At 43.6% G+C, this 12,814-nt stretch overlaps 1 protein-coding gene across 7 annotated transcripts in view; it reads right to left on the bottom strand.

The window, feature by feature from the left end:
• caskin1 (CASK interacting protein 1) overlaps positions 1-12,814 on the bottom strand; it is a 118,743-nt gene that overhangs the window by 26,845 nt on the left and 79,084 nt on the right. For 5 of the 7 annotated variants that reach the window (XM_072693898.1, XM_072693900.1, XM_072693901.1 and 2 more), the window contains exons 9-12: positions 11,212-11,306; positions 8,253-8,379; positions 4,797-5,015; positions 1,305-1,409 (exon numbers count right to left, since the gene is read on the bottom strand). In XM_072693898.1, coding sequence (XP_072549999.1) covers positions 1,305-1,409; positions 4,797-5,015; positions 8,253-8,379; positions 11,212-11,306 — 546 coding nt within the window. The remainder of the gene's footprint in view (positions 1-1,304; positions 1,410-4,796; positions 5,016-8,252; positions 8,380-11,211; positions 11,307-12,814) is intronic. The other 2 variants (XM_072693905.1, XM_072693906.1) reach the window with 2 other exon arrangements.

The raw sequence follows: 12,814 nt of genomic DNA, 5'->3' as shown, positions 1-12,814 counted from the left end.
TAATCATTTAATTTAATTCATTTTATTAATTAATTTTAATATTGAACTATTAAGGTGTGAACTGGCTGAACTGGCGGAATCACTAGCAGCTAATAACCAGCTAATAACGAAAACACCTCCGGCTCCAACAAACAAACAGTGCTCACTGCTGCCCCCTGCAGGTGTTACCGCACCAAGTTAGAGTGGTCTGGATTGGGCAAACCCAAATACAGCAGCCGAATCCAGCTCACGTTCTGCAAAAGCTAAACAACCAACAGGATCTCCTAAACTTCCCAAGTAACCCCTAACATTTCCACAGAGATAGTTCATACATGTGTTACAATCCACGAGCAGCTCCCGTCCACTGGTGGCGCTGTTTTTCCAAATACACCAAACCCAGTCTGTCCTGTACTGGAAGAAGATCTGAGAGAACAGCGGCGCCTCTGCGATCTGCCTCTCTCCGGTATGGAGATTCTAACAAAGACGTTTATGGACTGAAACTCCTGCAGAACCGGTAAGAACTTCACATTCTCCTGTGGTTACAGCTCGGTTAAGTTCAGGCTAGAATTAGGTTTAGGTTTAGTAGGTAAAGGTTAGGTTTAGGTAATAAAATGATCTGGGTAGGAATTCCTCCTGAAACTGATCATGTAATAACTGTCTAAAATAGCAAATCCACAAAATTAGCAAGCCTGACTTACCTGCCAGTTTAGCCCTACTTCTCTATCAATGAATAAACACCAGCCCTGAGAGAACGAGCTGGGCTGCAGTTTCACTGGCTGCAGTAAAACCCAGTCTCCCAGTCAAAGTCACTGAGAGAAACACACCGTCCAGACAAACACTAACCGCACGAACACCAGGACTCCTAATTCTACGTCCTCCTGCCTGTAAGAACCCTGGATACGAGCGTCAATCAGATGCCAGAATGTAATCCGCTGTCAGTAGCTGGATGTGCGACAGGCAGAGACAGTCATCAGCCAGAAGGACCAGCTACAGAAACGTAGCAACGTTCATTTTAAGGGTTTATTGTCGTGCTTTTACTGAAACTGCAGCACATTACTAACATTTATCTCCAACCTTTTAAAGCCTGTAAACTATAAACGGATGACCTGGATATAAAGATCGGACTGAATCCTGTTATGAATTTCTGCAGCTGCGTTAGTCTTTACCGAGGCGATTAAGAGCTAAATAAAATAATAATAAATAAAAGATGCAGTATTTAGATATCGGCCGATTCTAACGACGCGTGACTGGTGATCGGTGTCAGACCGAAGAAGCCTGATCAGAGCATCCCTAGAGTAGAGGAGGAGGTTAGGCCCTGCTGTTACCTGCCACAGGCTTGCGCAGGACCCAGATCTCCTCACTGCTGCCCCCCTGTGGCCCGCCAGAGGGAGTTGGGGAGCCGTGAGGGCTGGACTCTGAACCGCGGGAACCTTCAACACAGAAAGCAGCGTTAACGCCCGCCGCTCTGCTCCAGCCTGCACTGCCCTCCGGTGGTCAGGAGGATGTCTGAGGTACGGTCAGTTAGTGAAGGATTCGTCCATTCCTGAATTAGGCCAGAAACATACCCCACGCACATGCCAACGCCCTGGCGGCAGGATCCCGCCCCCATGAGCACACTCCACGTCTTCTTATTTTGGGGTGGGGGGGTGGGGGGCATTACAGTACAAATACAGATTACTCCAACAGCGTGTGCTGCTTTATTTGCACAGGTGAAGAAAAATGGGAAAACAGTAAAAATGGAGAAGGAAACAGACGCTGGGCTCGCTGAGTTGCTCCCACCTGAAAAGCAGGGCTGTGTCCCAATTCTTCTATTTTCTCATCTTAGGGTTGCTCAAAGTGCCTATGTTTAAAAGGGCTCTCCATTGGCTCAAACCCAACCCATCTCCCAAACATACTTTATCCAATGCACAGATTTATTTATGTATTTTTATCAGTTAAAACTGCATTTTTAAAATATCTAATATGTAAATATAGTGTAAATGGTGCAAAAACCTCATTTAAAACCCATCAATATATATAATGTATGTATAATGTTTATTTTAGTCATCTCAGTCAGCACAGCAAAAAATAATATTATATATATTATATAATAATATACTTGGGTGCATTATTATTATTTATATAACAATTATATAAATAATAATAATGCACCCAAGTGGACATAGAATACCCATAATACACTGCAGTGTACGCAAAGTCTCTGAATATGCGAAAGCATTGAAAAATGACCCGCTGATGACATCAGGGCGACCAGTGGCTGTTCCTCCAGAACCCTAAAGGAGCGTGGGAAAGTAGGCGTGGCTAAAAGGCCGCTGGTGTTGGAATCACATATAGAATATGTATTGAATAGTTTACTCTAGCGCTCCGAGCCACTATGCCCCGGGGGGTCACGGGATCGAATCCCAAGTCATGCCGCTTTGCCATCAGCGGCCGGAGTCTGATAGAGTACACTTGGCTGTGGGTAGATGGTGCTCTCTCCCCTCATCACTCTAAAGAGATGCTGGCCAGCACAGGCGTCCGGGGAAGCAGACCCCAGCGGCGATCACAAAATGATAGAGCTAGCGTTAGCTAGACGCTTAAATGTGAGAGTCGTGTTCTGTTAGACAGGAGGGTGGTTCAGTCTAGATTAGCTCCTCCGCTAACTGTTACAGCTATGTATGTTAAAAGCTCCACATTCACACACCTGCTGCCATATCTACACGGACTAAACATGCTAGCAGCCTGCCGGCCCTAGGAGGAGCAGGGAGGTCGAGGTGGCAGGCGAGGGCAGCATCACCAGGTGATGTCTGGCTTCATATGGATCTGAGGAGATCCTCCTAGTGGTGGGAGAACCGCTGGTGCTAGAGGGAGCTTTGATGAACGGGTGGGTTCAACAGTGATTGAGAACACAGCATCTGTTCCTCTTCTCCAGCCTATGCATGTCTCCTCTAGCGCCCCCTTGCTGTAACGCTCACAGCACATCTAGAGTCTGTCTGAATTTTCGAAGGACAGGAAGTTGACTGAATGTTTGCGTGGGGTGTGTTTCTGCCCTCAGTCCTAACTGCAGGCCCTACACAGACAATCTATGACCATGTTGGTATTCCTCTATTTCTCAGACCCACGCACCACCCACCCACACACACACTCATACACACCCACCTCCACACCTCACACAGTGCACACATGCAAATATATTACATTTTAACACAAATATATGTGAACATTTATATACATTAGTACATAAATATATCAGTAAACATGTATATCCGAGTATATACATATAAAAATGCCTTGAGGCACACATACACAGAGATAAGTACATATATAATATATACAGCGATATATATAATTATATATGTGAACAGGCTAAAAATGAGAGGAATTGCAGTGCATCACAAGAGCAAAGTTCATTAGGGGTCACCAGGCTTTTAAATGCTGAGGATTTCTCTCGTATCACAGCATCAGAGGCGAGATCAGGTGACTCTGTGTAAATGCACAGGTGAGGGATCTTACCTGAGACGTCAGAGTGTGTGACATTGCTCTGGCTAGCTCAAAAGCAGTACTAACAGCAAAAGCTCCATAAAGTTCACACAGGCGCTCGTCACGTGATCGTGAGACCTTTTTTTTTTTCGCCACATTGCACCGGGACGTATCCTGCGCATCCACGCAAAAGCCTTCCTCTAAGAGTCCGTTCTCAGTTTGGGGTTAATCAGAGGTCAGAGGAGGGTCAGATGGAGAGGAATAATGCAGGAAACTGGACAGAGACACAGACGGAGGAAAAGGAGAGAGGAGGCCATGCTGTCCTTTTTCAGTGTGACAGAATTCCACATTAGTACAGATACAGCGGGAGATAAGGAAGCACGAGAGGTCGAAGGTCAAAGGGCAGATCAGAAACAACAAGGCTTCTCGAAAGACACACACAAGCCCCTGCTGGTCACCTGCCTGGCCAAAGCTGAGGTCAATAATGTGGAAAAATAATCATACATCATTCACAAAACCCAAAGGAATGCTAGAACTCACTTTGAAAGGAATTTAGTAAAAAAATTTTCATCCCAAACATCGTCCATCAGCTAAAGACACATTTGGTAAAAGGTTTCTTCTTTAATTGTTTGCTGAGGCTAATTTAGTTAGCTTTACTGCTACTAACAACTACTGATGTACCACACCACTGACACTGTACACCTACACCTGTCCTGAGCGTGTGGAGGTGACCAGGTGCTGTCTGACTGTTATCTAGAACATGGGCTGGTATATGGACAAAATGCCGGCTTCTGGTTGGCTGATACTGTTTTTTTTAGCTCACCTTTGTCTGTTTGAATGAGGCAAGCAGTTACACTACATGTCCAAATGTTTGTGGACACCCCTTCTAATAAATGCATTCAGCTACTTCAGCTGCACCCATTGCTGACACAGATGCGCAAATGCACACACACAGCTTGTCTAGACCCTGTAGAGAAGAAGTACTGCCAATAGAATAGGACCCTCTGCAGGAGCAGATCAACATCATGACCCTATTGGCTCCATGCTGCCTAATGCCAGGCGTGGGCTAGAGGGGTATAAAGCCCCCCAGCATTGAACTGTGGAGCAGTGGAAGAACTGTGTTCTCTGGAATGATGGTGGTCTAACTACACATGTCTGACTGAGTGACTATATTTGGGGTAAAATTTTGGAAATTGTAAAAATGTAATAAAATAGAAATGATTTCTTAATGTCAGGCAGAATTTTAGCCTAAGCCTTCTTACCATTCCTTAAAGTTTTGAGAAGAAAATAATATAAATAATATAAATAATAATAATATAATAATAATAATGAGTCAGTGGAGAGTCGGGGGCGTGTACCTTGTTGGCTGAGTGGCTCGGCTGAGGTGCTTTGCGACCTGTTATAGCCAAAGGAAGTGAAAAGTGGCTGATGGGCATGTGGCGCGGGTGGAGGCGGCAGGATATGAATCTCATGATACGATTCCCCATTCAGCACGCCGGCGCCGGGGGACACACACCCGCTCACACACAGCGGGATGGTTTGATACTGTTGGGTACAAACGACTGTACTCCAAGAACCTAGATACAGGAACACGACCACCAGCAGCACCGGCACAGAAAAAACAACAGATACACGCAAAGAGAGGAAAAACCAAATTAACAGAAGGAGGAACGAAATTTAAAACATCCAAAGAAATCAACAACAACACAATTTAAAAAACAGCAAAATCATAAAAGCAGACAAAGGAGGATTATAAGAAGTGAGTTTCTCCTTATTAGCTTCGACACAGACCGACTAAATTAGCCCAAACTGTTACACATGTCGTACAGGTTACACACATCCACATATGCTCTGACACGGCTGAAATGGTGAAGCGTTTAGTCATCAGTGAAGATGAAGGTAATAAGTGGAGAAGGAACTGAATGTAGAGCCAGGATACACAGGTGTGTCTGGAATTGTTAACGAGCTGTGGTTAATTAATCAATCAATTCATCTATTCTAGCTTCCCCTTTCTCGCCAGCTGCCATCATTCTGTATGATGCCCCCTATGCTTCCTGTAGTGTACTACAGTCTGTCAGAATGAGCGTGTGGATCACATGATCATTAAAGAGCATTATAGAGCGCCCCCTACGCTTCCTGTAGTGTATTACAGTCTGTCAGAATGAGCTTGTGGATCATATGATCATTAAAGAGCATTATAGAGCGCCCCCTACTCTTCCTGTAGTGTACTACAGTCTGTCAGAGTGAGCATGTGGATCATATGCACATTATAGAGCATTATAGAGCGCCCCCTACGCTTCCTGTAGTGTATTACAGTCTGTCAGAATGAGCGTGTGGATCATATGAACATTATAGAGCATTATAGAGCGCCCCCTACACTTCCTGTAGTGTATTACAGTCTGTCAGAATGAGCGTGTGGATCATATGATCATTATAGAGCACCCCCTACGCTTCCTGTAGTGTATTACAGTCTGTCAGAATGAGCGTGTGGATCATATGAACATTATAGAGCATTATAGAGCGCCCCCTACTCTTCCTGTAGTGTACTACAGTCTGTCAGAGTGAGCATGTGGATCATATGCACATTATAGAGCATTATAGAGCGCCCCCTACGCTTCCTGTAGTGTATTACAGTCTGTCAGAATGAGCGTGTGGATCATATGAACATTATAGAGCATTATAGAGCGCCCCCTACGCTTCCTGTAGTGTATTACAGTCTGTCAGAATGAGCGTGTGGATCATATGAACGTTATAGAGCATTATAGAGCGCCCCCTACGCTTCCTGTAGTGTATTACAGTCTGTCAGAATGAGCGTGTGGATCATATGATCATTATAGAGCGCCCCCTACGCTTCCTGTAGTGTATTACAGTCTGTCACAACGACAGAATGGCTTTTCTTTATGTAAACAATGCAATGACAGTATGTCTATGTGTGTACACAACCCTGTGAATCTCCTTTGGCTGTTCTGAAATGACCCTACACTCTGGCGAAACGAGCGAATGAGATGAGGTGAATGCTGAGAGCGCTGATGATGAAGATGAAGGCTCAGTGAAGCATGATACACACTGAACACGGAGGAACAGACACGTACAGCTGAGACTGAAGCCACCTGTTCAGAACAGCGAAACACAGCAGAAAGAGTCAACTAAGGGAAACAAAGGCCTTCCCCTCTCTCCCCCTTCTCCTCTCCTCTCCTTTCTTCTCGTCTTCTCTGTAGACACTCGACACACACATCCTCCAGGCCTGAGGCTCCATTTGATGTTCGACACTGCAGCTCCGCCAGTGGCCAGATGAGGTGCTGTTTGCCTCTTTGCATTATTCCCAGTCAAACTGCTATACTGCAGCATTCAGGGGCCATATTATGACCCCCAACAAAAAGAAGGCATTTATGATAGCAGGGGTTTGAGCTATTGGATGGAAGCTGCTGGATGTTGGATGTTGGAGCTCTGTTCTGTAAATGCACTGTAGAGAACAAACGGGCGCTGACCCAGTCGCATTCCTTCTTCTGAGCCTCGCTTCCAATCCAGAAAGTGCTGATAAATGTGAAAGAGAAGGTACCACATAGCTGCATCATTCACATGACCTCAGGCTGGTCCATGCGGATGCGGTTCCCATAGCAACGTCAGAGCAGTGCACAGTAATCCTTCTGTATCCACCAGAGGAGAACCCCCCCCCACCCCCCCGGCACTGTGCGTTAAAAAAGCAGCGGGAGTGAAAGTGAAGAGTGGGTCTTCAGTGCGCTGGAATGCCCGAGGTGTCGATTACACTCAGCTATATCACACATTTACTGAACACGTGTTCAGTATCTCCGCACATCAGCAGCAGTTAAAGGTTTGGACACACCCACTCATGCAGAGCTGTTCCTTTAGTTGCTGTTGGTATTTAATATTCACAGAATTATAAGTGACCAAAAACCGAGCTACACAAAACCAGACTACCATTCAGATTGAGTACCCCCACATCTCCCTCACACACACTCTAAACACTCTCAGTGTTCTGTACAGCACTGAAGAATACGGACTGAAGAACATGCTGTTATTATTATTATTCTATATTTCATATTGCACTGTCCGTATATTATAGTGTGTTGCTTGTATACTGTGGACACTGTGTGTTTAGTAAACTGTGCACTGTCTGTGTACTGTTCTAGTCCTGAACACACACCAGCGTTTATGTGTGTAAACGTGGCCAATAAGTCTGACTGATTTATTTATGATAGTATTATTGTTATGATTTATGTCTGATTCATACTGTTTACATATTTCCTGATGATCAGACTAGTAGTATTTGGGTCCAATCTCCAGTAAAATGGCTGTTTAAGATACAGGATGTTCTGAGAGTGAGAATAATATCAGCTGCTGGAGTGCATCAACTTGCTATTGTTTGCTATTATAGATTAATATTATATATCATTTATCTTCCTGAGAAACAATCTCAGAAACATATTACACATGTTTCCTGCAGAGAAACGTAAAACTGTCCCGCTTTTCTCTGGGTTTGTCTCTGTCCTGCTCGTGATTGGTCCTTGTCTCCGCCTTGTCATCTGTCCCCCAGGTGTTCTCTGTCTTAGCCCAGCACTAGCCAGATTTACGGTACTAAAGCAGAACCTTCAGATCCAATGTTTTCATTCATATTCTGAAAAACATCCATTTAGTCAAGTGGGTCCAAACTTTTGACTGGTATATAGATGTGATCAGAAAGCACCAGGAAACAGGTGTGTGAGAGAGAGTGTGTGTGTTTGTGTGTTTGTGTGTGTGTGTGTGTGTGTGTACAGCAAATACTATATCTGACCTCTCGACTCTCCCACTCTTACCTGTTGCACCTGGCCTTTTGCAGATCACCTCCACTATGGTCGAAGGAAAGTAGCCCACTCGGTCATTTCCTGTGCGGTTGTCATGGATACAGCCCTTCCACCTGCCGTCAGAGTGCTGCTCCAACACCTGCAGGAGAAAACCACGTCAGCCGACCCAGAAACACCTGAACCGGACAGGTGGACACCTCTCCAACTCAGAGACATTATGTGTGCTGCAAAAATGACTTGCTATTATATTCTATAACATCTTTTTTTTTATTAATAATAATAATAAGAAGAATAAGAATAACGTAATAATTTAACAATAATAACAATAACTTAATAATGTTATAATAATAACTTTATAATAATAATTATTATACTAATAACAATAATAATCATAACAACAACAATAATAATAATAATAATAATAATTACACTTAAAGTGCTTCACAACATAAGCTAATTCAAAACAATAACAGATAATGAACAACATCCTGGCTTCTTCTGAACAGCAAAGCAATATATTTATTTATATTTATTATTTTTATTTTATAAACACAAATATATAGACAGGCAGGACACAAAACAACCATGCAAGATGAAAATTAAGACAAGTGAGACAAGAAAAGTGATGCTGGGGGAGGGACCTTTTAAAAAATCTAGAAAATCATACAATAAAGAAATAAACAGCAAGACAAAGAGAAAAGAAAGGTACATTTGTATTTACATTTTAAGAACATTTTATAAAATTATAAATAAAACAAACTATATCAAAAACAAACGAAACGTTTCTATATAAACATGCTTTTTAAAACCTGTAATGGTCTGAGTCAAATTTTTACTGGTAAAGTGTTGAGTTTTTGTTTTTTTTGCTTCATGTTTAAAACATTTACTACTCTGTCTGCCTATCTGTCTGTCTGTCTGACTGTCTGTCTGTCTGCCTGCCTGTCTGTCTGCCTGCCTGCCTGTCTATATATTAAATGTCAGGAAGTGTGTGGCTATGTGCTACTGAACTCATCTCAGCCATGAATCAAAAAACATTTAGGATTTATTAAGTTATGTGCTTATAAAGTGTTATAATATGTTTATAAAGTGTTATAATGTGTTATAATATGTTTATAAAATGTTATAATGTGTTATAATATGTTTATAAAGTGTTATAATGTGTTTATAAAGTGTTATTACATGTTTATAAAGTGTTATTATGTGTTTATAAAGTGTTATTACATGTTTATAAAGTGTTATAATAAAGTCGGGCTGGAGGGGAACTGTTACTGTTACTGTTACTGTCATAGCGAGACTGTAGCAGCTGTCTCTGTCCTGCTCTTCTGTTTCCCGTCCTGGTCTGCGTCTGCGTCTTGCTCTGCCATCTGCACTTCAGCACACGCCTCTGTTTGTGTTGTCTCTGCCTCCTCCCTAGTCTCCACCCTCATCCCGCCTTGTCATTTATCTCCCAGGTGTTCTCAGTGTGTGTGTGTGTGTGTGTGTGTGGTTGGTTACTGTGTTTGGGCTCCAGCTTGTTGAGTATCTGCTGCTTGTTTAGGTTGAGCTCAGCTGCTTTGCTCTCTGTGTTTGCTCCAGTGTTTACAGTTCAGTTCTTTCCTGCTTTTGTTTTGTGTTTGGCTTTTGATTATTAAAAATCCATAACCCTGCGCTCCAGCCTTCCTCACCCCGCCTGCCTCCCATACACAACAAAACCCGGCCTCCAGATATTAACGTCACTCCGGCGGCGGCAGCGCTCACGCTAAAGCTCCGCTCCTGATCACTGGCTGATTAAGGCCTCAATAAACCTCAGCACGGCTCTCCCGAGTTTAATTAATTAATACTGGCGGATTAGGAGTGTGAAAGTCACTCAGGACGAGCAGCGATAAGCTTTCCTGAATATAAAAAGCTTCTTTAATTAGGAGCAAATTACCAGCAGCGTCTGAAGAAAAAACACGGGCAACAGCGCCCTCTGTGGATTAACTATCAAAGCTCACCAAACAAACTGCTGTGATTACCCGAGAGAACCGGCGGCCCTGTTTAATTACGGCCTGGAACTTCTCACCGCATTTAACTACAGAGAGCCCACAGAGGAGCACCCCGAGCAGAAGAGCCGCTGTTCTGTACCATACCAGTGTGTGTAGTGTGTGTGTAGTGTATGTCTAGTGTGTGTATAGTGTGTGTGTAATCCAGCCTTACTCCATCATGTGTCCCACTCCCCTAGAACACCTGCTCTGAGCTTTAATGGAATTACAGTGATATGTGATCAGGACTGCAGCTAACATGGAGTGAATGCATGCTGCTAACAGCCTATATCATCACACACTCTCCTCAAAGTGTGTGGAGGTGTTCAGGTGTGTGAAGCATGTGGAGGCGGTCAGACACTCGGTGGCTGAGCTGCTCTCTGTGAGCTGTTCCTCCTAAACTCTTCCACTGTTCAATAATAACACCACTCACAGCTGATGGAGGAAGATCTAGGAGGGAGGAAATTTCACCAGCTGACTTGTTGTTGTTGGTGCAGCGGTGTCTCCTATTACATACAGAACCACGCTGGAGTTCAGTGAGCTCTTCAGAACCTCCCGTTCTTTCACTGATGTGTGGAAGAAAGACAGACTGCAGGACTAGAGGCTGGATTTATACAGCTGTGGCTGAATGGGACTGAATCAGACACCTGAACTCAGTGATTAAGAGGTGCGTCCCAATACTTTTGTCCATTTAGTATCTGTAAGTATCTGTAAGATCACATGGTGTGTGAAATATATTTACCTACAAAGAGAACTGTTACTGTGAGGAGTGTGTGTGTGTTACTGTGAGGAGTGTGTGTGTGTGTTACTGTGAGGAGTGTGTGTGTGTGTGTTACTGTGAGGAGTGTGTGTGTGTTACTGTGAGGAGTGTGTGTGTGTGTTACTGTGAGGAGTGTGTGTGTGTGTGTGTTACTGTTAGGAGTGTGTGTGTGTTACTGTGAGGAGTGTGTGTAGAGAGTTCAGACTCTTACTGTAATGACGTCTCCTGCTTTGATGTTGAGGCTGGTCAGGTCATAGTTGTTGCAGTAATCCTTAAGAGCCCTGACCTGCAGGGCTGCCGATGCATCTGCATGCACACACACACACACACACACACACACACACACACACATTACTTCAGAATCAGAATCAGACTCTGACTTTATTGGCCAAGTATGCTTAAACATACAAGGAATTTGTTTTTGGTTACAGTAGCTCACAGTACACGATTACTGACATTACAGGAGTAACAAACAGACCCAACCTACACACACACACACACACACACACACACAGTGACATACACGCACAGACACACCTGTAAACTTAACATGTGCAGAGTTGTATATTTAAAGTAAAGTGCTGAGTGCAGCAGTAAAGAACAGTGCAGACTGGATTAAATAGATATAAATATGGAGAACAGAAGAGGCACTGGTTGAGACAGTAGTACAGATTGTTCTGAGACACTATCAGATAAATAAAGTGCAGTACAGAGAAAGGAGAGTGAGAGAACATCTGGATGGGATGTATGTATGTAGTAGACTGTATTCAGAATGTAGTGTTGTAATGTTCAGCTGTTCATGAGTGTGATGGCGTGTGGGAAGAAGCTTCTCTGTAGTCTGGAGGTCTTGATCCTCAACTGGCTGAAACGCCGACCTGAGGGAAGATACTGGTGATGTCCAGGGTGTGACGGATCACGGACAATGTTCTCTACACGCTTTCTGGTTCTGGCCGTGTGCAGGTCCGATAGGGAGGGTAACATACTTCCTCAAGGCGTTTATTATATCATACACGCACAGACCTGCATGTGATTATCCTGTGAGGTAAAGGTTTGGACACCCTGAGCTCTAACAGCTGGTGTTTCTCCTCTTTAGCTGGATTTACTTCAGTCAGACGTTTCCTGAATGATCTACAGTCTCTGCCGTCAGCTGGCGAAAGTGTGTCCCGCTCCTCCATGCAGAGATCTTTCAGCTGTGGGACGTTTCAGCTTCAGCTTTTAGACAGATGATCATCTTCCTCAAGCAGCTCCTTCTGATCCAGTAAAGACCTCCTTCACTAATTCTACACATCTGAAGGAGTAATTTAAGGGGGGGGTGAACTTTCTCCTCACAGGAAAATACTTTTCTATTAATTCCAATTTATAAATTATGAAAAAAAAAGGTTTTCATCAAACGTCCAGATGATCAAATATGATGTTCAAATATGTTCAAAGGAAAGGGTTTCCATGGGGTGTCCAAACTTTTTCACATGACTGTACATGTAATAATAATGTGCCATATATGTATCATATATATATATATGAATGTAATAATAATAATAATACCTAGTTGTACTATGTATATGTAAGTATATGTAAGTATGTAAGGGCAGTGGTTACAGCACTGGGTTATTAATGACAGGGTTGTGGGTTCGATACTCACCAAGCTGCCACTGAGCAAGACCCTTCACCCTCTCTGCTCCCTGGGCACTGCAGCAATACCTGCCCACCACTCCAGGCACGTGTGCTCACTGTCACTGTGTGTGTCTGATCACTAGTGTGTGTGTGTGTGTGTGTGTGTGTGTGTGTATGTGTGTGTGTGTGTGTGTGTTCACTGC

The sequence above is a fragment of the Salminus brasiliensis genome, chromosome 12, assembly GCF_030463535.1.
Source record: "Salminus brasiliensis chromosome 12, fSalBra1.hap2, whole genome shotgun sequence".
Lineage (NCBI taxonomy): Eukaryota > Metazoa > Chordata > Actinopteri > Characiformes > Bryconidae > Salminus > Salminus brasiliensis.
The sequence above is the reverse complement of the archived record's forward strand: the minus strand, read 5'-3'. Positions and strand labels throughout refer to the sequence as shown.